General features: G+C 43.7%; 1 protein-coding gene across 2 annotated transcripts in view; it reads right to left on the bottom strand.

The window, feature by feature from the left end:
• Positions 1 to 2,400: 2,400 nt before the first annotated feature.
• Positions 2,401 to 26,222, bottom strand: part of LOC137570565 (ankyrin repeat domain-containing protein 65-like) — a 64,265-nt gene continuing 40,443 nt past the window's right edge. Inside the window, exons 3-4 of one of the 2 annotated variants that reach the window (XM_068279266.1) lie at positions 17,641 to 17,772; positions 2,401 to 2,503 (exon numbers count right to left, since the gene is read on the bottom strand). In XM_068279266.1, the coding sequence (XP_068135367.1) occupies positions 2,495 to 2,503; positions 17,641 to 17,772 (141 nt within the window). In that variant the 3' untranslated portion in view covers positions 2,401 to 2,494. Of the gene's footprint in view, positions 2,504 to 15,249; positions 17,773 to 26,222 lie in introns of those variants that run through there. The other variant, XM_068279265.1, reaches the window with a different exon arrangement.

Here is a 26,222-nt window from a genome sequence, read left to right as displayed (position 1 = left end):
GAGTGCAACTTAAAAAGTCACAGCCAATTAAGTATAGTGGATTAGAATAAGTTGGGGATACGGAATGCCGCATCCTCCGCTCTGTATTTAACTTTGTCTAGCGAACACGATGCATTTAGCAGCAGTAAAGAGAGCCACAATTACTATATCCTATGCTAATATACCATGGGTTCAAGAGATCCAATATTAATAGTAATTTGACTAGGGAAGGTGACCCCCAGGTGCTTTCATATAGAACTGAGGGTTTGAATGGTAGATAAGGTGGGCCAGTTATGAGGTGTCTCCCAGATGTCAATTTGAGTAGTTAGTCAGCCTCTGTTTGGTCGCTTCATTGAGGCCTGTATTTAAGTGGATGTATGTTTCATATACAGAAGTCTTCTCTAGCCGCAATGGTCTGAATGTGGTAGTGTATAGATCATATGGTGATATAAGGGTGTGTGAGATATGCACTGCATGTTGCCCCGGTGTTGTATAGGGTGTCTGTAAAAAAGGGTGCATGTGCATCGCAGCGCTCAGTCGAAGTAGTGTCAAGGGACTGGACCCTAACACTTGTGGTGGTATTTAGTATTATTGGTGGGCACATCGGGGCACATACAGCGCCTCACATAGGTTTCTAAGCATCTACCGTCACTTCCCTTTCCCGGGGGACACCCTCTACAGCCACGATTTGTAATAGGTTTTGAACATATGGTATCTTTAGGTGTGGCCCAGTTTATCCTAGTACAACATTGTATAAATTTTTGGAGTAAAGGAATAACATAACATAAACCAGCAATAACCCTTAACAAATGTAGAACATAATATAATCATATATTTCCGAGCTGATTAAGACAAACGGTGTGCCTCGTATCCTGAGGGCTTGTACGCCTAAGCCCTGTGGGGAAGAAGAAGGTAAAGTTTGTTGCTGTGTGGGTAGTAGGCAACAGTTCATTGTTCCTAATAGACATGCAGGCATGTGGTTAATTTAGTTTCTGCTCGATATCTCCTAGTGGTTTCCCAGATAAACCGTTCTCAGTTAGACCCCTGTATTGTATTTTTAATCGGCAACGTCAGGTAGCAGGGCACAAGAAGATGATGTACATTGATTCAATTATGGGATATATGCATTGATATCAGGGGGAATGCTAATAGATGTGCTTTGGTTTATCAATAGCTGGGGCTCTGCATGTCTAGTATGTTATATTTCTATGGGGGACCATCAGAACGGTAAGGACACCAGTAAAAAAAAGTCTGTGGAAGAATAAATTCTTGTATACATCACCATCAATCTTCCTCTGAGGAGTCATTCTCGTGCTGAGTACGTGAGGGTCGTTTGTTAATCTCCTCTTCATTGCTGCTTGTGGATCTCCGTCTTGTGCGGTTAGGGCTTCCCGAAATCTGACGAGGGCCTCTAGAAGTAGCAGCTTCGGGCCTTGGGTATAGTGGCGTAGTTTCCCAGTTGGGGATCTCGATTTTGCCTAGGCCTAGATCTTCACAGAAATCCGTTAGTCCTGTTGGGGTGCGTAGGGCAAACAGTTTGCCATTATGCATTACAGTCAGGGCGAACGGGAATCGCCACCTGTATGACAGTCCTTTATCCTTTAGCACCTTCAGGAGGGGTTTTAGGATTCTGCGCTTATTAAGTGTAATGATCGACAGGTCCTGGAACAACTGCACCGGGCTAGCATTGAACAAGATTTCATCTTGTGACCGAGCGGCTCGCATGATGTTTTCTTTCAGTTGGAATGATTCCAGACAACATATAATATCGCGCGGCGTTTCAGAGTCACTACCCCTCGGCTTAAGAGCTCTGTGTGCCCTCACGAATGCAATCTGTAGATCTGTTTGGCGTTGTAGGAGATTGTTAAAAATGGCTTCCAAGGCCTGTGGGATCTGGTCTGGTCCGACTGTTTCAGGGACGCCCTTGATTCTTATATTGCAGCGTCTCCCCCTGTTGTCCAGGTCTTCTAGCTGTCTAGCGTGCTCGGACAATCTAGTATCATGTTGCTCAGAAGTCCGGTGTAGTTTGTCTATTTTGGCGTCTCTCTTTTTCCCTTCCACCTCCACCACCTTTAACCTCGTGCTGTATGCCGCCATGTCAGTGCGTACTTCTGCAATGGCGCTTTGGAATGTGCGCTTAATGTCATCTGCCATCGCGTGCATGTCGGCAAGTGTGGGAGATTTGTGTAGCTGTTCAGCTTTCTTGCTACTCACGCTTGCGGTGGATTCTGGGGAGGAAGGCTGCGATGCTGGCCCGTCTCCTGTCGGCGCCATTTTGGAGGCCTGTTGATTTTTTTTCTGAGTTCGGAAGATCTCCGGAACTGTTTTGCCCTGGTGAGCGGGAGTAGAGCCCAGGTCTGGAGCGGAGCTTTGCTGCTTTCTTGTAGTGCGAACGCTCATCGTGTGTCAGCTGGAAAGAGCTATAAGGCTAGCTATAGCGGAGGATTAGCGGGAGCTCCGGGTTTAAGCAGCCATCTCTATTGCGCGTCAAGCCACGCCCCCCTCACGTTCTTTCTTAATATTCCTGTTAAAAAGGATTTAGAATAAATTAATTCTTAGCAAAATGTATCACCCAAAGAAAGCCTAATTGGTTGCGGAAAAAACAAGATATAGATCAATTCATTGTGATGAGTAGTGATAAAGTGGTGGTGATAGATGCTCAGATGCAAAAAAATTCAACCCTGTGGGCAGAGAACCCGAGGTGGGGATCTTAGAAAGAAATCTATACACAGAGGCTGGGTCTGGCTATAGTGCCCAGCCTCTGTTGCTAGTTGAATCCCCGCTAAGTCCCCCCTGCGCTCCGCTCTCCCCCATAAATTACAGCCGCGCTGGCGACACGCAGCGTGTCGCAGCGGGCTGTATTTACCTCACTAGTGTCACTCATGCCGCTCCCCCGCCTCCTGCAGAGCGCCGGTCCCTGCCCGCGTCCCTTCCCTCGCCGCTGATTGGAGGGAAGGGACGCGGGCGGAGACCGGCGCTCTGCAGGAGGTGGGGGGAGCGGCTTGAGTGACATTAGGGAGGTAAACAATGCCCGAGAGCGCGGCCGTAATTTATGAGGGAGTGCGGAGCGCAGGGGGCACTTAGGGGGGATTAAACTAGCAACAGAGGCTAGGCACTATAGCCAGACCCAGCCTCTGTGTATAGATTTCTTTCTAAGATCCCCACCTTCTCTTTAAGTGGTTAAAAAGCTCTTGCTAATGTTAATGCTATGGGTGTGATCCCACTTGAAGGATGTGATTTTTTAAATATCCCCCATAGCATTACATTACCAAGAGCTTTACAAATCACAAGTGCTTAGAAAAGCACTGCTAGTGGGCCTTAAAGAGAATCTGTATTGTTAAAATCGCACAAAAGTAAACATACCAGTGTGTTAGGGGACATCTCCTATTACCCTCTGTCACAATTTCTCCGCTCCTCGCCGCATTAAAAGTGGTTAAAAACAGTTTTTAAAAATTTGTTTATAAACAAACAAAATGGCCACCAAAACAGGAAGTAGGTTGATGTACAGCATGTCCACACATAGAAAATACATCCATACACAAGCAGGCTGTATACAGCCTTCCTTTTGAATCTCAAGAGATCATTTGTGTTTTTCTTTCCCCCTGCAGCTATCTTCCACTGAAGTGTCAGGCTGTTTCTTTCTGCAGAGTGCAGACAGCTCTGCCTGTATGTAATTCCTCAGTATGTGAAAGCCCAGCCAGCTCAGAGGACGATTTATCCAGCTTGTAAAAGAGAAGAGAGAAGCTGTCCTAATCTAAATAATACACAGGCAGTGTGCAGAGAGGGGCTTGGAGGGGGGAGATGCATCACAGAACCACAACATTGAAGAACTTGGCAGCCTTCCAGACACAGGCTGACAAGTCTGACAAGAGAGAGATAAGTTGATTTATTACAGAGACTGTTATAGTAGAAAGTGCTGCAGTAAGCAAGAACACATTAGAATAGCTTTTGGAACTTGTAGGATGATAAAAAACAGGATGCAATTTTTGTTACGGAGTCTCTTTAAGGCTCAGACACACTATAAGGGCTGGAACCCACTAGACTCTTTTTTGAGCGTTTAGGGAACGCTCTGCTAATGTAAATAAATGTAACAAATTCTACAGTAGCGATTGCGATTAGCAAAATCGTAATCGCAGGACATGCAGCATTTTGGAAGCATTTGTGCTTCAATGTAAAGTATTGAAGTGCTGGCAAATTGCTCATGAATCGCTACACATAGCGATTTGAGTGCGATTATAAATTACTGCAAACTGTAAAAAAATTATAATAATTTGAAAGGACCAATCAGAATTCTAATCGCAAATCGTTATCAAAAACGCTGGCAAAAAGCTTAAACTTTTAAAAATTGCTACCGAAATCACCGGAAAACGCTCATGAAATCGCTTGCGCTAGAGATTTGCGATCTGTAGTGGGTTCCAGGCCTAAGTGCTTTTCTGAGCGCTGTTTGGCCTCCAGAGCTTTATGAGAGCTTTTTAAAAAACACTCCAATTGACTTACATTTAAAATTGTGGTAAAATCGCAATTTTAATGTACGTCAATGAGAGCATTTTTTAAAAAGCTCTCAGAAAGCTATGGAGGCCGAAAAGCGCTTATAGTGTGTCTGAGCCCTAGTCCTTTTCCACTTGCTGCGATCCACTCCAAAAATCAGACCACAGAAGTTTTTCCAATCTCAACAGCACTATCAATTATATGTAAATCTCCTTTTCCATTAGCGCAATTCGATTTTTCCAATTACCGGCCAGCACTATTTTTGTGCGATCATTCTCAGTTTTATGTTGCAATTACAGCGAGCGGCAATCGAAGGTTGCAGATTTGCGTTTCATAGTGGAAAAGGACTCATATTAACATGGATCTTTTTTTAAAGCACCTGGAAAAGTGCAAGTATATTTGGGTTTCCTCCGGACACTCCGGTTTCCTCCCACATCCCAAAAACATACAGATAAGGAAATTGGCTTCCCCCTAAATTGGCCCTAGACTAGGATACATGCATAGTACATATAATTATGGTAGGGATTAGATTGTGAACTCCTCTGAGGGACAGTTAAGTGACATGACAATATACTTTGTACAGTGCAGTGGAAGATGTCGTGCTATATAAATACTAAATAATAATAATAATTCCCTGAGATGGGGATTTACAGCCATACTAGCACACTGGCTTTAATGGAGATTTAACACGTAAGTGATTGTGGTGTGTACAGGGCTGGATTTCTGGCACAAATGCCCGGGCATTTGGGCGGCTGCAGCCCAAGGGGTCACCTGTACATGAGAGGGGTTGCTACATATGAAAGAGCAGGCTGAAAGCAGAGGCGTATCTAGAGGGGTGCAGGCATGGCTCATGCCATGGACGCCACAGCAACAGTCTTCTCCTGTGCTGCCCCGACATGCCTGCCCCTGTGTCTGCCTATCACTCAGATCAGATTAATTCTGTTATATGGGGAACATGGCTACTTAATTTATGTATGTAGAGCTCACTTGGCTTAGTGTTAGAAAAGAGGATAGAGAGGGAATAAGAAGAAAAAAATAACTTCAGCAATATCCCGAGCCAAAACGCAGCAACCATAACACACGTATGCAGGAAAGGAGGCTGTTTTTAGAGGGGAAGGGGGCTCTGACTGGGGGGGGGGGGGGGTTGGCGCAGTGTTTGCCATAGGCTCTATATTACCCAGATACGCCCCTGGCTGAAAGTGAGAAGTGAGGAGCAACACATGAAAAAGGGAAATAGATGCTCAAGGAAGCTGTTCATGAGAGGGGCTGCTGTACACGGAGATCACACATGGAAGAGGGGGCTGCACATGGAATAGAAGGGGCACTTCTGCACAAGAAAGGGGGACCACAACATACTTGTGGTGCGTTTTAGGCTCCTTTCACACCATGCCTTGACTCAATGGACAATATAATTGCATCACAATGTAATGCAATTATAATTCAAAGGGTGCTTTCACACCGTTATATCGCACAAGCATTGTGTTACCGGGCAACATGTGTGGTGCAAGTATAACATCTATGGACTGCACTGTATGGGTGACATCACAGCAGTAGGCTGCGACTCAACTTTACATCACCACTGCATTGCAGTTCTAATTTGCAGGATGCCCAACATCACATATGTAGTGTGAAAGGATTGTTAAAGGACACCTGAAGTGACTGGGATTATGAAGGCTGCCATATTTATTTTCTTTTAATCAATACCACCAGTTGCCTGGCTGATCTTTGGTAGTGTCTGAATCACACACCTGAAACAAACATGCAGCAAATTCAGTCAAATATCTGATCTACATGTTTGTTCAGGGTCTATGGATAACAGTATAAAGCCAAGTACCCACTGCAAGACTGAATAGCTGGAAACTGCCAATTACCAAACTTTTCCCAATCTTTACACTAAAGATCTTTAGAGCTCGGATGTAGACAACAGCAATAGACTGCAAGAAGATTACTGATGATAGGACCATTAAAGGAAGAAGGATGCAGGGGGAAGTTCCATAGACTTTAGCATAAAGATTGTTTAAAGATCTGTACACACAGGGATGCTGAGCTAAGTGATCTGATTTGATCTATCAAGATGGTGTTTAAAAATGTACATCGGCCATCTGTAAATGCTGTTCAGCGCTTTTTCGTTAAAAGATGGTTACACCATGTCGGTTGGAACATTTTGACAGATGAAGTGTTGCTGTGGATATGGAACTTTAGAGGCAGAGGCTCAGCGAGACAGCCAGGTCATTGTTTGAAAGGAAATAAATATGGCAGCCTCCATATTCCTCTAACTTAAGATATACTTTAATGCTGGAAAAACATTCAAGTAGAAGCCTCATCTATAAACAATCTACAGCTAAATGTTCTTTCAAATCATCTTTATAGGAAATATATAATATTAACATTTTAACTAAAACATCAACTACACAGTTTTCATCAAGACTACAGAATTTTAAAATGTGTAAAAACGAATGTATTTTCTGTGCAGCTCTTCTGTTTGGTTCATAGACATCAAAGAGGCTGAATTTCATCATAACATCCACACGCAGTAGTTTCCTTCGCCGGAACTATATTCTCTCCATGTCACTGGGACTATTTTTTGTGATGTAATATTAATCCCGCCCTGCTTTTCCTCATTGGTGGAGGTTCCGAACGGCTTTTTTAACCCTTTTTTTCTTAGCAGCTTACAGCAGCTACGCATTATACTAGCTATCAAGTAACACAGAGCAACTGCAGTTTCCATCCACTGCCAAATATGTTACTTTAAAAAACAAAAACAACAAGATTTTTTTCTAGGTATTTTTCTTTATCATATTTGATGAATAAACCAAGCGTATTTTAATAGCTTGTATTTCCAAGCCACTGAATTATTCATTAACTCACATACTGTATATAATATGTTACTTTAGAGCTAGCATAACTTGGGTCAGTAAGGAACTACTTACCTCCCATACTTATTATATCAGCTTACAGTGTTCAGAGCCCACATATAACTCGGGTCAGTAAGGAGCTGACAGTGTCTTTCAAGCAATACATTTATCTTTTCACAGTGGGGTGTTGCATTGAACGTCCTGCAAAATGCAATGGAGGGGAAGTCACACTATGTATTGTGCGTGTGGTGGTGTGAAGCATACAGTACATCAAAAGCATAACTTACTGCATTCCTCTCCTCCAAATTAGGCATTGGATCACTACACTAATGAGAAACAAGGATCCCCCTTTAAATCTTAATCCATATGAAAGCATCTGCCTCCACCGCCCCAATGCTAGTGGATTAATTTCCTCGATCTACTATTTTCTTACACGTCCTGAACGACCACTTCAACATGCTTGACACACGTGGGAGACTGACTTTTCAGATCCCAGAGATAGGGAGGACTGGATAGATATCTGGGAGAGGGTCTCTACTTGTTCTAATAACTTGCATACGGTCAAAGCAGCCTACAAAGTTATGACCAGATGGTATCTACCGGCCAGGATAACCAAAATCTTCCCCACAGCTAATCACTTCTGTTTTAGGGGATGCAGAGTAATAGGGTCTCGGCTATAAGCTTCTGTCTGCTCTCTTCCATAAACCTATACCTCGGAATCCTTGGCAAGCATTGTTACATGCAAAAATAGACACGCTAACTACTATTCAAAACAAATTGGCCTCCTTAGTATTTTCTACAGCCACCATGACTATCACAAAAAATTGGAAGAAACCCTCTGTAAGTTTCGGTGATGTTAAAGTCAGACTGGACTCCTACATGATTAACGAAAAGCTAACTAGTATACTATGAGACACTCATAAGAAATTTGAAAAAACTTGAGATCCCTGGATTCGACTTGAACTCCCTGCAATGGAGGATGCTTTGATTACTAGGCTATGAGATCGGTCCCCTCTCTACTCTCTACTTTCACTCCTCTTCCTTCTACTCTCTCTCTTTCTTTCACCTCCTCTCCCCTCCTCAACCACTTTAACCTATTTCTTAGCAGAGGTCCTGCCCACTTTATAGTGCAGACCTCCATGGCTTTCTCCCCTCGCCGGCATTTCCTTCCCTAAGCCGGTACCACCCCCCCTCCCGTTTCTCACAGGGCATACCCCAGATAGCTGGTTGTGAACCTCTGGAGTACATTGAAGTTCCACGTATTTAACCACCCTCTCCTTCTCTCTCCCCCATTCATTATTTGGGTTCAATTGTTTTATTAAGTTTAATTCTCCTTCTTTTGTCCTGTTTTGTTACCGGTTCCTACTGCTGCGCAGGGTAACCTATACATGAGTTTTTTTAATTGCGCACTCATTGTTAGACTATGGTACATTGTTCAGCAATTCAACATTTATATTGTTTGTCTGAATTCATAGTTCCCTACTTGCCAAAGTTGTGATTACGTGCAACGTTACCTTATTGTTCTCTCAGTGACAATTTATGTCTATATTTCATACCTTGTTACTTTCTATGTTTTATAAAAAAAAATTTCAATAAAATGTCTGAACCACAAAAGCATACCTCGATGCAAATGTTAAAGTGGACCTGAGGATAGTTCTAAAAAAAAAGGACTTTCACTAACCTGGGGCTTCTTCCAGCCCAGTCTTTTTTGGGAACTATCTTCAGGTCCCCTTTAACTTGCACATTATACGGTACCGTCCTGCATACATTGTGTTATGGCAAAGGTTTCTGGTGCACACAACTGCTAACTTGTCAATGTGAATGTACCAATACAATATAATTGTATTGTGTTAGCAATGCGATAATATAATCTGAGGCACCACACAGCCACATTATGAATGTAGCCTTATGCCTAGTACATACTATGCAATTTTCTGTCAGATTGACAATCCATTAGACTATTTCTGACAGATCTGATTTCTGACCGTTTTTCGGAACAATTTTTTTAATCACTTTTACTCAAAATCGATCAGAAAAACGATAAGGAATCAGATCTAACCAGTCAGAAATTATCTATTTGGCCGTAAATCTGCCGGGCAATTGCATCATGTGTAGCAAGCATTAGTGTTACCAGCAGCTGCAGGAAATGTACCTCGATTACATAGCAGGTCGCTCATTCTGTAGAGTTGTATGCTGCATCTAGCAGTACAAATCTTGCAGAGTGGTGGCTTATCTAATGCAAAAGTTATTAGCTCCAGATCAGGCAATTATTATGTCGGCTGTTGGTGAAGTCATTGAATGGTAATAGCGGACTTTTTCTCATGTTCTCTGTCATGTTGTGTACAGGGGTGAGCCTGGGGTGCCTGGCACCTGGGTGCAAGATTTTCTCTGGTACCTATGGGAGTGGTTAAATTAACCGCGCCCAACCACATAACCACACCCATGTCCTGCCTAATCACACCCACACCTTCCACCTCTTTACGCATGCATGTGATACCCCATTCCTACCCCTCTTTCATGCATAGCAATGACTCAATCCATTTTCCAATCTAAAGATACATACCGGTGCACCGGGGATATCGTATCGAGGGCAGTGGCGCACAATAGTCCACATGGTGGAGGGCCGGCCGACCACAAAATGCAATCTTATTGGCAGCAGATTTCCCCACAAATGCAATATTATTGGCAGCAGATTTCTCCACAAATGCAATGAGAATTGGCATCAGATTTCCCCACAAATGCAATCTTATTGGCAGCAGTCGATTTCCCCACAAATGCAATCTTATTGGCAGCAGTCGATTTCCCCACAAATGCAATCTTATTGGCAGCAGATTTCTCCACGAATGCAATGAGAATTGGCAGCAGATTTACCCACAAATGCAATCTTAATGGCAGCAGATTTCCCCACAAATGCAATCTTATTGGCAGCAGTCGATTTCCCCACATGCGCACAATAGTCCACATGGTGGAGGGCCGGCCGACCACAAAATGCAATCTTATTGGCAGCAGATTTTCCCACAAATGCAATATTATTGGCAGCAGATTTCTCCACAGATGCAATCTTTACGGCAGCCAGATTTCCCCACAAATGCAATCTTTAGGCAGCCAGATTTACCCACAGATGCAATCTTTACGGCAGCCAGATTTCCCCACAGATGCAATCTTTACGGCAGCCAGATTTCCCCACAGATTCAATCTTTATGGCAGCCAGATTTCCCCACAAATGCAATCTTAACGGCAGCTAGATTTCCCCACAAATGCAATCTTTACGGCAGCCAGATTTCCCCACAGATGCAATCTTTACGGCAGCCAGATTTCCCCACAGATGCAATCTTTACGGCAGCCAGATTTCCCCACAGATTCAATCTTTATGGCAGCCAGATTTCCCCACAAATGCAATCTTAACGGCAGCCAGATTTTCCCACAAATGCAATCTTTACGGCAGCCAGATTTCCCCACAGATACAATCTTTACGGCAGCCAGATTTCCCCACAGATGCAATCTTTACGGCAGCCAGATTTCCCCACAGATGCAATCTTAACGGCAGCCAGATTTTCCCACAAATGCAATCTTTAGGCAGCCAGATTTACCCACAGATGCAATCTTTACGGCAGCCAGATTTCCCCACAGATGCAATCTTTACGGCAGCCAGATTTCCCCACAGATTCAATCTTTATGGCAGCCAGATTTCCCCACAAATGCAATTTTAACGGCAGCCAGATTTTCCCACAAATGCAATCTTTACGGCAGCCAGATTTCCCCACAGATACAATGTTTACGGCAGCCAGATTTCCCCACAGATGCAATCTTTATGGCAGCCAGATTTCCTCACAGATGCAATCTTTATGGCAGCCAGATTTCCCCACAGATGCAATCTTTACGGCAGCCAGATTTCCCCACAGATGCAATCTTTACGGCAGCCAGATTTCCCCACAGATGCAATCTTTACGGCAGCCAGATTTCCCCACAGATGCAATCTTTACGGCAGCAGATTTCTCCACAGATGCAATCTTAACGGCAGCCAGATTTCCCCACAGATGCAATCTTTATGGCAGCCAGATTTCCCCACAGATGCAATCTTTACGGCAGCAGATTTCTCCACAGATGCAATCTTAACGGCAGCCAGATTTCCCCACAGATGCAATCTTTACGGCAGCCAGATTTTCCCACAAATGCAATCTTTACGGCAGCCAGATTTCCCCACAGATACAATCTTTACGGCAGCCAGATTTCCCCACAGATGCAATCTTTACGGCAGCCAGATTTCCCCACAGATGCAATCTTAACGGCAGCCAGATTTTCCCACAAATGCAATCTTTAGGCAGCCAGATTTACCCACAGATGCAATCTTTACGGCAGCCAGGTTTCCCCACAGATGCAATCTTTACGGCAGCCAGATTTCCCCACAGATGCAATCTTTACGGCAGCCAGATTTCCCCACAGATGCAATCTTTACGGCAGCCAGATTTCCCCACAGATGCAATGTTTACGGCAGCCAGATTTCCCCACAGATGCAATCTTTATGGCAGCCAGATTTCCCCACAGATGCAATCTTTACGGCAGCCAGATTTCCCCACAGATGCAATCTTTACGGCAGCCAGATTTCCCCACAGATGCAATCTTTACGGCAGCCAGATTTCCTCACAGATTCAATCTTTACAGCAGCCAGATTTCCTCACAGATGCAATCTTTATGGCAGCCAGATTTCCCCACAGATGCAATCTTTACGGCAGCCAGATTTACCCACAGATGCAATCTTTACGGCAGCCAGATTTCCCCACAGATGCAATCTTTTCGGCAGCCAGATTTCCCCACAGATGCAATCTTTACGGCAGCCAGATTTCCCCACAGATGCAATCTTTACGGCAGCAGATTTCTCCACAGAGATTTCCCCACAGATGCAATCTTTACGGCAGCCAGATTTCCTCACAGATGCAATCTTTACGGCAGCCAGATTTCCCCACAAATTCAATCTTTACGGCAGCCAGATTTCCCCACAAATGCAATCTTAACGGCAGCCAGATTTCCCCACAAATGCAATCTTAACGGCAGCCAGATTTCCACACACAAATGGAATCTTAACGGCAGCCAGATTTCCCCACACAAATGGAATCTTAACGTCAGCTAAATTTCCCCACAAATGCAATCTTAACGGCAGCCAGATTTCCCCACGAATGCAATCTTAACGGCTGCCAGATTTCCCCACACAAATGCAATCTTAACGCAGCCAGATTTCCCTACACAAATGCAATCTTAACGCAGCCAGATTTCCCCACACAAATGCAATCTTAACGGCAGCCAGATTTCCCCACGCAAATGCAATCTTAACGGCAGCTAGATTTCCCCACAAATGCAATCTTAACGGCAGCCAGATTTCCCCACAAATGCAATCTTAACGGCAGCCAGATTTACCCACACAACTGCAATCTTAATCGCAGCATATTTCCCCACAAATGCAATCTTAATGGCAACAGATTTCATTTCCCCCTCCACATGACAAATGCAATCTTATTGGCAGCAATTCACTCACCTCTGGCTGGGTCTGGGTGGAGGAGCATATAGGCAGGCAGTGGCTCTGCGGGCGGCTGCAGCTGACTGTGACCACGGCCGGTGGCACTAGGAGGCGCAGGCCGGGCTGCAGGCGGGCAGTCACTGCGTCTGTGCTGGCGGCTGGCCTGGTGCCGCTGATAGTAGCTCTCTCTGGCTCGCTCTCTTTCCGGACGGTGGCGGGCGGCACTAGGAGGCGAAGGCCGGCCTGCAGGCCGGGCAGTCACTGCGTCTGTGCTGGCGGTCTGGCGCCGCTGCTAGTAGCTCTCCGGCTCGCTCTCTTTCCACGCAGGCTGCACGCACCACGGGTCGGGTCGGGCGGGAAGCCGCGGTAGTCTCACACGTTGAGGCTGAGGCTCGGGCTCCTCCCCCCGTCAAGCGTGACATGAGGTCAGGTGGGTGGGCTGCCTGCCTGCTTCCCCATTGGGCTGCGCCGACGTCTACATGTGACGTCATGCACAGCCGCCCGCACAGTGTGTCACTGTCCTGTCCAGCACCCGGGGAGATGAGAATGAGATAGGCGGCCGCGGACGACCCACCGGCGCCTGTCACAGGCCGGCGCCTGGGTGCAATGCACCCGCAGCACCCGCCCAGGCGCGGCCCTGGTTGTGTAAGTGTTTTCCATTTCATACTGGAGGAATCTCAATCCTTGCACTTGTAAAAACATGCAAAAGAGAGCGCACTCTGAGTGACAAATAAATAAGAGCATCCACCCTGCCAAGGACAGGTCTCACCTGTTCAGAAATGGCTGCTCGTAGGACACAGCCTCTGATAGCGTTTGTCCCTTTAGGGGCCAGGGACCAGGCTCACGATCCAGCTCCAGGCGGGGAATCCGGAGGGCCACCAGGGAGTCACGGTCTCAGTTTGGACACTGTTTTTACTAATAACTAAGCCCCCCTTTTATACCTTACTACCTCACCACTCTCTATTTTATTTGCGGCAAGTCAGCGGTTATATCTGCTAGCCGCACAATATTACTCAGTACGCTACTGACATCGCATAGACACCGCTCACTCCCGTTTGGTCTCGCAAGGGGAGCGTGCGCCAGGATCTAACGTTTGGCCTGCCTACAGCCTCCCTGGAAGTGTCCAAACTGAGACCGTGACTCCCTGGTGGCCCTCCGGGATTCCCCGCCTGGAGCTGGATCGTGAGCCTGGTCCCTGGCCCCTAAAGGGACAAACGCTATCAGAGGCTGTGTCCTACGAGCAGCCATTTCTGAACAGGTGAGACCTGTCCTTGGCAGGGTGGATGCTCTTATTTATTTGTCACTCAGAGCGCTCTCTCTTTTGCATGTTTTTACTTTCTCTAGTGGATACTGAGAGCTGCCTAAGGAGGATTGCCAGATCGCACCAACAGGGAACTGTCTACATTCCTGATTTGCATTAATCCTTGCACTTATCACTATTCATAAGTATGGAGAAATTCTGCTAAACTCTGATTTTTTTAATGAAAGGCCTTATACACACACTAGACTAAACCTGGCAGAGGAGTAGAGATGGCCCTGCATGGGGGGGAACTCACGGAGAAGCGTGTGATCAGTTTGATCAGCTGATAGATGTGTAAGGTTCTGATTTGCTGTGATTCCTGGTTTAACACATGATCATGACCAGCAAATCAGACCCTTACAACTCTATCAGCTGGTCAAACTGATCAAATGCTTCTCCGTAAGTTCTCCAAGACAGGGCCATCCCTACAGAGGAGGCAGTTCTGGGCAGTCTCGAAAGGATATTGTGACATGATAGGTATGATGACAGTTCTAGGCGAGTGTATTATACAGACACGTCACTCAACTGCTTTGAGGAGGGGAGGATGGAGCCCTGAACGGCTGCCTTAGTTGAGTTCAGTCTAGCACAGTGTTTCTCAAACCTGTCCTCGTGAATCCACAATGGTGCATGATTTGCAGGCAACCTCATCCATGCACAGGTGGGGTAATTAGTGTCTCAGCTAGGTGGATTCCTTGTAGATGAGGCACTAATTACCCCACCTGTGCATAGCTGAGGTTGTCTGCAAAACATGCACCGCTGGGGAGTCACAAGGACAGGTTTGACAAACACTGGTCTAGCATATATACAAAGGAGAATATTTTTTCTACAATACCAGGAAGACAATGACGTTGTCACCAGCACTTAAAAAAACAACAACTGTATATTGAGATTGCAATACGTGGCACTGCAATGCTCTCAGTGTCATGGGAAAGGAAATCAGGGGACACAGACCATGTTAACAAACTTACAAATAATCTAACTCTTACCCATTTTGTTTAGAACAAAAAAAGGCATACCGTAAGTTTAAATTTAATATAAATTGTTCAAACACAAAACATATTATCAAAGTTGTGAAATAATCTTGAAAACAGCAAAAACAGCGTGGTTGCCTAAGGAATTTAATATGAACAGTTATTTTGCCAAATAAAAAAATTGTCTTTATACTTAACTTAAGGTGAACCCAAGGTGAAAACAAACTGATGATACAAACAACTGTATCTATCCTCCTACTCCCCAAAAAAATGACTTTTTTAGATATCCAACGGATTTGTTTTATGTTTAAAAACGTAAATAGTATATTTATAGTTAAAATACTTAAATAGTATATTTAAAGTTTTAATGTCTCTTCTCAATGACAGTCTTTTAAGTGTCCCAGAGGTAAAATATACGAACTATTGATCTTTTTTTCTATCTACTCCCTGCTCTCAGAAGAGGAAAGAGTTTTATGGCTGTAATTCCTTATCAGTGAGGGTTACCCTATAGTCTGACTGGGTCCCTACTGTAGAGAAATTGTCACTTGCATATTTGAATTTTAACTTTTTCAGGCAAAAAAGAAAGTAACACAGGTTAGTTATTTGTATGCTGGGCGCTGTACATATCTATCTATCAAGTCTATCGAGTCTCTCTTGTCATGTCACATGTCAACTTGTGGACACGGAAATGATATAATGGCGCTGGTCCTCTAAACTATTATGATGAGTTTTCACTTCTTAATAATACATTTTCAATATCAAGTGAGGAAAAACATACCAGCAACATAGTAAACCTGTTGCTAGGTTTACAGACGTAGCATAGTAACATGGCTGAATATGGCGGGGACAGTTAGTGCATTGGCACTGATACAAGGGTGATTGACATTTACCTATTTTTTATTTACATAGCAAGTGATTTGTAATTGATTTTTTTTTTTGAATTTACAACATATGGACTTTACCACTGCAATGAGTTCTTGATGATCTATGACATATTCCTTGTGTAAACAGGGCACACAAGTAAAAAGGTACATGATGTATTTCTCCTTTCTGCTCAGAGTTGGAGAAATAAAATGCATCTGACTGTCTGTGAGGATATTATTACATTTTCCCCAGTGAGAGGAGGGCATACAGTGGCAACCGTGAGGGGATTAATAAACCTCCCGAGTGAGAAGCGTGCAAATGTTCGCAGCCTCTGTAGTTGCCCATTTATCTACCGATTTGGCTGCCAATGGGCCATTCAATTCCATAATTATTATTGAATCGGATAATCGGATCAGTGCCAAAAGCAAGACCGATCGGGCCAAAATTGGTTGAATGTATAGATCAGACATGCTGCAAGATGTTGGGCTGATATGCTTGATCGGGTACACAGCGGTGACGGCATGCAATAATTGCATACGACGAACGTGACGGAAACATCTGGCTGTTGTCCCACCTAGTATAAATGTACCCCCCGTGCTCCTGCATTAATATATTAGATCTCTGCCGCCTGCTGGAGTCCTCTTCCAGGTTCTTGCCCCGTGTGGTTGGCAACCACTTGGGGTGCAATACCCAGAAGAAGAGTCTTGTGGGTGGTGGAGAGGTAATGTATTAATGCAGGTGGGTGGGGGAGCTTGATTTTGCTTGACAGGTAATGAAACACAGTACTGTACACTTAGAGTAAGAAAAAGTTAGTGTACCTGAGCTGAAGCTCAAGTCAAAAGGAAATACCTAAGAAGAGGGAAGCCTCTGGATCCTGTAGAGCAAGGCTTCCTAACCCCGCCCTTAAGGCCCACCAACAGTACATGTTTTGTAGAAAACCACAAACATTCACAGGTGAGGTAATTAGTGTCTCAGCAGAGCTGATTAACTGCCTCTGTGGATTTCCACAAATCATGCACTGTTGGTGGTACTTGGAGACAGAGTTGGGAAGCCCTTCTGTAGAGGCTTCCCACAGCATCCATCTTCAGGGGGTCTGCCGTTCACACTGGTCTTCAATCAGCAGTTAGCCAGACATGCACTGTGCTTGTGCCTGGATCTTCTGCCGGAGCCTGCCGGCCATGCTTGTACCCCGGACCTTCCAGAGGGTCCCAGCATGCGACATCAGAAGGGAAGAGGACCCAGGTAACCTCTATAGAATCAAACTGCATTGCTTTTCATAGGTAAGTATTTCCTTTTGTCCAGAGCTTCAGCTCGAGATTACTTTAAAAATTCAAAAATCATAAGGACAAAAATGAATATTTTTCACTAGCACAAATGCATGCCCCCCATGTTTAAAATATTCAGAATATCTTTATAACTGCCTTGTACAGCCATATCTGTAGCTGACTCATTCCATTTTGTTTTTACACATGGGTCAGCTCCCCATTCCTTTAGTGTTTTAACTACCCCTGCATGCCCTCTCCCCACTGCCAGGTGCAGTGCAGTCTTGCCAAGCCAGTCTTTGGCATGGACATCTGCTCCATGTTGAAGAAGAGACACGCACACCCCACTGTAGCCCTTGTAGGCTGCATGGTGTAAAGGTGTTAAGTTAAGTAAGTCGGTGCAGTTTACTTCTGCTCCTTCCTTTAGAAGTATTGACGCTGTCTCGGTGTGGCCTCTCCCTGCAGCTCGGTGTAGTGGAGTGCGATGGTCTTTATCCAGGACATGTGGAGTGGCACCTTTGTCCAGGAGGTACTTAGTCATCTGAAAGCACAGTGAGAATCATATTAACAGTCCATACAGATGAAGATCGCATTATTATAAGCTGTAGTATTAGTAGAAGCAGCAGCACAAACTCGTATTTGGTGTGGAACATGGCACTGTATATTGTCAGCGCAATTGCCAGTTATCTGGTATTTCTGTTATATGAGGGCTCTTTTACACTACATGCGATTCCAATTTTCAATTTTGAAGTGATTTTATGCAAGTCCCATTTCGATTTCTGATGTGTGATTAAAAAAAGTCCTGCATGCTGCTATTTTTCTGCATTTTTCTTCTTGTGTTGCTAGCATCCTGTGAAAATCGGAAATTGGAAATCGGAATCAGAAATTGGAATTGCGATTTGAAGTGTAAAAGAAGCCTGATGCGCTTTTCATTGGTGTTTTCAGGCCTTTTCTCCCATCAATTCACTTCTGATGCCTAATCTTATCCTCTCCTTTCTGTATAAACCCCCGTTCTTGATGGTTAACCTTAACCTTCCCCTGTTTACACCTTCCTAATGCCTAAGTCCTTAATGTTAAAGTGAACCAGAGATGAAAATAAACTAATGAGATAAACAATTGGATCTGTCCTACTCCTAAAAATTACTCTTTTAGATATCTCAAGGTTTTATTTTATGTATAAACATTTACAAAGCAGATTTAATGTTACATAGTTTCTGCTCAATTGCAGGGTCTCAAGAGTCCCAGAGTGAAAATACATGTGAAGATACTTTTTATCTTTTTCTCTCACGGTAAAAAAGCTCAGGGATCTGCTTAGGAAAGTGTTTTATAGCTGTAATTTGTTATCAGTGAGCCGACTGAGTCCTGACTGGAGAAAAACTGTCAGTTCCATAGCTAATTATAAACTCTTTCAGGCAGGGAAAAAAAGGAGCACAGCATAAGTGTCTGTATGCTTGCCACTGTATGTGCACATGTCTATCTCACCATGTCACATGGTATCTCTGGTACACTTTGACCCCTTCCTGAGACTGAACAGCTAAGGATAACCTCCCTCCTACCCATTACTTTAGCACTAACTTTTGTAATCTATACCTAATCCTTAACAAAAAACACTAACCAATAGTCACCTTTCATTACCTGTGTCATCTTTACCAACCAGCAATAAATGTGTCCTCTCCTAGTCAAAGACCTAGCTGTAGCCAAATGCCAATGCCCTGTTTTAATGCAAGAAATTAATTTGCTTCACCATTAGTATGCTTTATTCATAAGACAACAGAATATCATCCTACTTTCAATATAGGCCTATAATCAGTATCCACATTATTAATAATAATAATAATAATAATAATAAATGTATCTCTACATCCCTAAAATATGAAAGTACTAGAAAAGGCAGTAATCTTGCTAAAAGCCTCTTATTCCTAACACTCATAGTTGGCTGTACCTATACTATAATTAGAATCATAGAAAAATGAATCCAAAGACAAAACAACAAAAGTTGTTTAGGTGATACCTTTAATAGCTAACTGTACAAGAGTTCTTTGAACGTTTTGAAACTTTAAGTTTCTTCTTCAGGTATGATACAGAACTGTATCAGAACAATGTGGTTCTGATCCTCTTCTTCAGCCTGAAAGTTTCAAAAGCTTGCAAAAAGCTCTTGTACAGTTAGTCATTAAAGGTATCACCTAAACAACTTTTGTTGTTATGTCATCAGACTCTCTCCATGACTAACAATAAACAAATAGCAAGCTTTATTAGGACATAAAACTCATAACATTAAAGGAATGTTAATATTATTTTGAAAACAGAACGAATTGCTCCATCACACTGGCCCATGTATAGCTCAACTTATTGGTGAGCTCAACAATCTGATGCATTTCAAGAGACAATGCTACTTCATCAGGAGAAACCCCCAGTTCAACGCAGACAGCAATATGAATAATACAGGATCGTAGATAACCAGATAATATGGTTGAAGCAAGTCTTCACCGGCTGCTGAGCTGAAATAATAGCACCTGATGGTTAGTAGTTGCTATGCACAGGTATACATCTCCGTGCAGCTGAGGTGGCTGTCTGCTTCTCTACTTCCCAGAGGCTAATAGATAATAAGATTTCACAGAGATAGGTAGACTTGTGAAAGATTTCACTCTGCAATGTTGACATTCAAATCACATAAACATCTTCCTATGTTAACCACTTGAGCCCCAGAGGTTTATACCCTCCTAGTCTGCCACTTCAAGCCTTAACTTGAACTGAGCCTGTGATCATCCATTTCCTCAATATTTTCCTAACTGTGGAAACAGACAGCTGAAATCTCTGAGACAGCTTTCTGCATCCTTCCCCTAAATCATTTGAAAGTTGTTTTGAGACCCCCATGTTGCTACTCTTCAGAGAAAATTAAAAGAGGAAGGAAACTTACAATTGACCCCCTTAAATACGCTTTCTCATAATTGGATTCATCTGTGTATATAGGTCAGGGGTCACTAAGCTTACCAAGCCAATTTGAGTTCCAATAATTAGTTCTAAAGGTTTTGAAATCAATAAAATGACAACAGTGTCCAAATTTATGCACCTGCCTAATTTTATTTAAACAATTATTGCACACTTTCTGTAAATCCAATAAACTTCATTTCACTTCTCAAATATCACTGTGTGTGTCTCCTATATAACGATTTATACAGGAAAATCATGGCAATTAACAAGGTTGCCCAAACTTTTGCATCCCACTGTATTTAACTGACATTTTTTATCGTAACAACCAACAATTTATACAAGAAAATCATGACGATTAACAAGGTTGCCCAAACTCGCATCCCACTGTATCTATCTATACAAAATCATGAGCAGAGCAGCATATAACATAGTACAACAGGTGGGAGGCATATAAAGGGACACATATACAGGAGTAGGACATCAGTCCATTACATCAGGACTCCGGGGATGCTGGAGGGAGATTCTAGGGGGTAGTTCTGTTGGTGGAGGCTTGAGTTCAGGTGTTTTCTCCCTCACCATGACAATGATGAATGTGCTCCAGCCGTGTCTTCCAAGATGGTCACCAGAACCTGCCTCTTCCAATAACAGGTACTATGAGAAGACAAGAAATGCAGCTCTGAGGAAGGAAACATAGGCATGCTGACGAGAGCGAGGAGTGGGACGGGGAGCTCCAACAGATAGGAATTAAAGATGATGTTGACCAATTAGAAGTGATTAATCTTGCTGGAATTGATCTGACTGAGCCACAATTGAATGTCCTGAAATACGGGATGAATTTTTGCCCAAAAAATGTGGGTAATGAATTTGAAGCCTATAAAGATGTGCAACTTTTTTTGAGAAGGGTCCTTCTGAGACGCATGTACTCCCTTAAGGCCCCCGATGGATCCCTGGATGATCCATCTCGAGTGGCCATTGATGTTGACGATATAGATTTAGAAGAATTGTATGCTGAAGTTTCTGGAATGTTAACCCCGGCCCACACTGAATTGCGCCCAAAATCCACTTTTATGCCTCCCTTAAGCACAAATAAATATGTTTCTATGTTCATGGAACTAGTTGGTGAGGATTTGAGAAGTTTAAATTGGAAAAAGAAGGGAAGGGATAATCTAACCAGAGATGAAAGGAAGGCCCTAAAAGAACTTCAATCCATCCCTGACATTGTCATCAAACGCAGTGACAAAGGGGGCAATGTTGTTATATTGTCCCGAGAAAACTATGAAAAAGAAGCACTGCGTTTGTTGGGTGACAATGCTACATACGAAAGGGTCAGGACTAACCCTTTTCCGGTGTTGATTGATAAAATCAACCGTAAATTACAGTGGGGCTTCCTGGAGGGGCACATCTTGGAAAGGGAATTAAAACATTTACAAATTAAGGAGTATACTATTCCAACTTTTTATTATTTACCAAAGACTCATAAAGATTTGGTGTCCCCTCCGGGACGCCCCATTATTTCAGGTAATGGGGGCCCTCTTGAGAGATTGGCGGGATTTGTAGACCTAAAAATAAAAAGCATTGTAAAGGGTCTGCCGTCTTTCGTTATGGATACCAGGGATGCATTGGCTGGCATTGAGGGAGTACATGTGGAAAGGGACTGGTGGTTGGTAGGATTGGATGTGGAGGCACTATTCACATCTATACCCAATGATAAAGGCCTAGAGGCCTTGGAACATTTTTTGAATATTCATTTTTGTGATCATGTGGGTCAGCCGGATTTTATCTTGGATTGCATGAGATTAATCTTAGAGAACAATTTTTTTGAATTCTCAGGTACCACGTACAGACAAAAGAGGGGAGTGGCGATGGGGGCGGCGTGCTCTCCTGCCTACGCATGCCTTCACCTGGGATATTGGGAGCAGGAGGTGGTGAGATGCATTCGTGGGTATGGGGAGCACGTCGCCCTCTGGCTAAGATATGTGGACGACATTTTGATGCTCTGGAGGGGCACCAAGGATGAATTAATCCAATTTGTGGCTGCCCTTAATCAAAATGATCGTAATATTTTTGTTACCTATACATGCAGTCAGGAGTCAATTTCCTTTTTGGATTTAAAGATTGGTAAAGATGGAGAAACTCTAACCACATGCACTTTCAGGAAGCCCACAGCTGGGAATACCCTCTTGTCCGCATCTAGCTCTCACTTACCTGCCCAAAAATGGGCAGTCCCTACTGGTCAGTTCCTGCGATTACGCAGAAACTGCAATAAAATTGATGACTTTAAGAAAGAGGCGGGTGAGTTGAGGGCTAGGTTGCTGGCAAGGGGGTATCCAAATAGAGTCATCATTACAGCATATCATAGAGCTTTGGCTCAAAACAGGAAAGACCTATTGACCAGGAAAGAGAACCTGTCTCCAGTTGCCGATAATGTTGAGCTACCAATATCAAGAATTGTCACTACCTATGGAGCACAATTTGGTGATGTGAGATCCGTTCTATCTAGACATTGGCATTTATTATTAAGAGATCCAATTATTCATAAAATTGTGGGTGATTATCCACACATGGCAGCTAAACGTAGTGCTAATGTTGGAGATTTGCTTATACACAGTGAATTCAATAGGGAAAGGACTATCAAAACCAATAGGAGAAAAGGAATGTATACCTGTGGTGGCTGTGAAGTATGTAGATTTGTCCATCAAGACACTATGTTTTACAATCATGATAGATCTAAGTCTTTCTTCGTGAACGATTTCATCAATTGTGCAACTGAAAAAGTCATCTACCAGATCCGGTGTCCGTGTGACATGATTTATATCGGTAAGACTTATCGTTCCCTAAATACAAGAATTGGTGAACATGTATCTAACATTAGAAGTACTACAATTGACAGGAAAAAATTGAATCCGATGGCCTTGCACTTTAAGACAGCACATAATGCTGACCCTAGGGGAATGAAAATAATGGACATTCATAAACTGAATATCAGTGAGAGGAGAGGTGATTACGACAATCAGCTCCTCAGAAAGGAATCCTATTGGATTTATCAATGTGGGAGCCTGCACCCTCTGGGTCTTAATAAGGATCTTAATATAAAGGCATTCCTCTGATTCGTTTGTGTTGTCAGCTCTGCATCTGTATTATCAGCGCATACACTAACAGACAGTGACATCACGCTGTTTTTAACCTTGCATATGCTTTGCATGACTCCACCCCCGTTGGAGGATAAGAAGGGGTGGACATGCTGAGAGTACGTCACGTCTGAGGAAGTCCATTGGACGAAACGCGTCACGTGCTTGTGACGTTCGTACGTGGGCGGAGTCGGTCCCCCGTGCCTCCATGCTCTTCCTCTCGCCACACATACCGCTGTCTCCTGCAACATACTGGAGAGCTACCGGACGCCAGAGTCATCACGCGTAACCGAAACCTGATGGAAAGAAGCATCTACCGGCTTGGAGGGATCCGGTCGTGAGTTATGATCCAATGCTTGAATAGCACATTGCAATTGCAAACCTGTCCACGTTAGCGTTGATGCATGCATATTGATATCTAAAGTGCTCTGCTGTGTTTGGCTTGAGAGGTTTGACACGAGGATGCCAGTGTCAGTAATGAGCATGTACATGTTTACTAATACATAGAGGCGTGCAACAAGCACACGGGGTTGACCCACGGTGGCCACCGTTTTGGATGCCGCAAACCATCAACGTTACTGAAGCCTGGTCCTGAAGATATATAGGATTGCAATCAATAATATTTGTGAGTCCTTTTTGATAGGAGTGCACTCCATAGATTCACACTATTTTTTGCACAGCCTGGCCATTCATAGTCGATGGAACGTATTTGATTTTATGGGGGGTTTTTATGTGTGTCTTGTTCACTGTTGTGTGTTTTTTGATACTGGATATATGCAATAAATTGACCAATATTAGGAATAGGTTCTGGCTCCCTTAGATCTTTGTAGTGTAAACTTTGGTCACCAGAACCTGCCTCTTCCAATAACAGGTACTATGAGAAGACAAGAAATGCAGCTCTAATTGACAGGGTCATGTTACTGGAGGTGATGGGTCACATGACATTGGAGCATGGGAACATTTTTCACAGCTCACAATGACAAAGAGAAAGGGACACCTGCAAAGTAAAGAGGCAGAGAATTGTACAGTAGTGGACGCCTTATTCTGGAGGTAAATATCTGCTCAATGCCAGTTGACGTACCAGTATGTTTTGAATGTGGGAACTCGGAAGCAAGTGGAGAGCCCTGAGGAAATCCAAACAAACATGGAGAGAACATATACAGAAGAGAAATGGATATATGCACAGGGCTGAAGGGTACAACCTGAGTGCTACTCCCCAGTAATCATCACAGTAGCTCTATTCCAAGGACAAGCGGTTGCGCACATCAGGTAAAACATAGCCTTTATTCCAAGACGATTAAAATTCCATATACATCACCATCATGGAGAGAGGTACAGGCAGAGAGAGAAAGGTCAACAGCCGTTTCGAGCTGACGATGGAGCAATCGTCGTGGGAAAAAAGGCTATGTTTTACCTGATGTGCGCAACCGCTTGTCCTTGGAATAGAGCAAACATGGAGAGAACATACAGGCTCCATGCAGGTTCTCTTCTGGCCAAGATTAGTCTTAGCAATCTCACAGGGGATAATCTTAGTTCGTGTGTTTGTGTTTACAGTGCGATTTTGTTGGACAACTTGTTAACAGGAAAAAAAATGAATACAGGAAACTCACAAGAAAATGACATAGCACCGCATTTGGTATGCAATTTTCTTGCACTCCCATTGACTTAAACAATGCAGCAGGCACTACATTTGCATTATTGTAAAATCAAATTGCATCAATGGAATCAAGGGATTACAACTTCATAAATAATCATCTCATTGTGTATCATCCTTGATTGTGCACTCTACCCAGAATAATGTGAACTTGTATTATTGGGAATACCACTCGCAGTGTATGATCTGGCATTGTATTACAGCCTGTATTGTGTTGTGTACCTTATTGCTTTTATTATCTGTATTGTGTTGTTGTATCTTATTGCCTATTACCTGTATTGTTTTGTCGGTCACCCCTGTTATCAGTGTCTGTAATCGTATGCATTGTACAGCGCTGCATAATACATTGGTGCTATATAAGTCCAATAAATAATAATAATAATAATCATGGTTTGGGGATCGCAAAGCTTGTTCAGTAGTAAAACAATGTTATAGCTCAAACTGAGAGCATCACTTGCATATACTTGTATATGTAATGTACAGTATATATTTACATTCGTTATGGAATGCTGCCATCTGCTGGTCTTCATTTGTTCCTTGCTTTTCTGGGTGATTCATTTATCATTTGTGTTGGCACGGCATGTACAGGATAACATTACTCACTGAAGGGACACATAGTGTACTCCTAGTGCTAACATAATGTGCTCTTGCTTTGCAAAGTGTTCTTACTGCTAAAGAACTTGTTAATTGACACAATGACACCTACATGCATTGTAATTTTCTAATGTTAAAATTGAAAAGGATTAAAGAAAGAGGCTGTTTGTTTGTAATGTACCGTATACATTGCCCATGACGCTAAACATAAAGTGAACCTCCAACTCTTTTTTTTTTTCCTTAAAAATTCCAAATTAAAGAGACTCTGTAACATTAAAAAGATCCCCTGGGGGGTACTCACCTCGGGTGGGGGAAGCCTCCGGATCCTAATGAGGCTTCCCACGCCGTCCTCTGTCCCACGGGGGTCTCGCCGCAGCCCTCCGAACAGCCGGCGACTGTGCCGACTGTCAGTTCAATATTTACCTTTGCTGGCTCCAGCGGGGGCGCTGTGGCGACTTTCTGCACGGAAATAGACGGAAATACCCGATCTCCGTCGGGTCCGCTCTACTGCGCAGGCGCCGGAAACTTGCGCCTGCGCAGTAGAGCAGACCCGACGGTGATCGGGTATTTCCGCCTACTTCGGCGCCGAGAGGCATCAGAGCGCCTGCGCAGGAGCCAGGAAGGTAAATATTGCGTCACGGCTGTACGGAGGGCTACAGCGAGACCCCCGAGGGACGCAGGACG

Source organism: Hyperolius riggenbachi, chromosome 4 (assembly GCF_040937935.1).
Source record: "Hyperolius riggenbachi isolate aHypRig1 chromosome 4, aHypRig1.pri, whole genome shotgun sequence".
In the NCBI taxonomy this organism is placed as follows: Eukaryota; Metazoa; Chordata; class Amphibia; order Anura; family Hyperoliidae; genus Hyperolius; species Hyperolius riggenbachi.
This window is presented reverse-complemented; position numbering and strand designations above follow the sequence as displayed.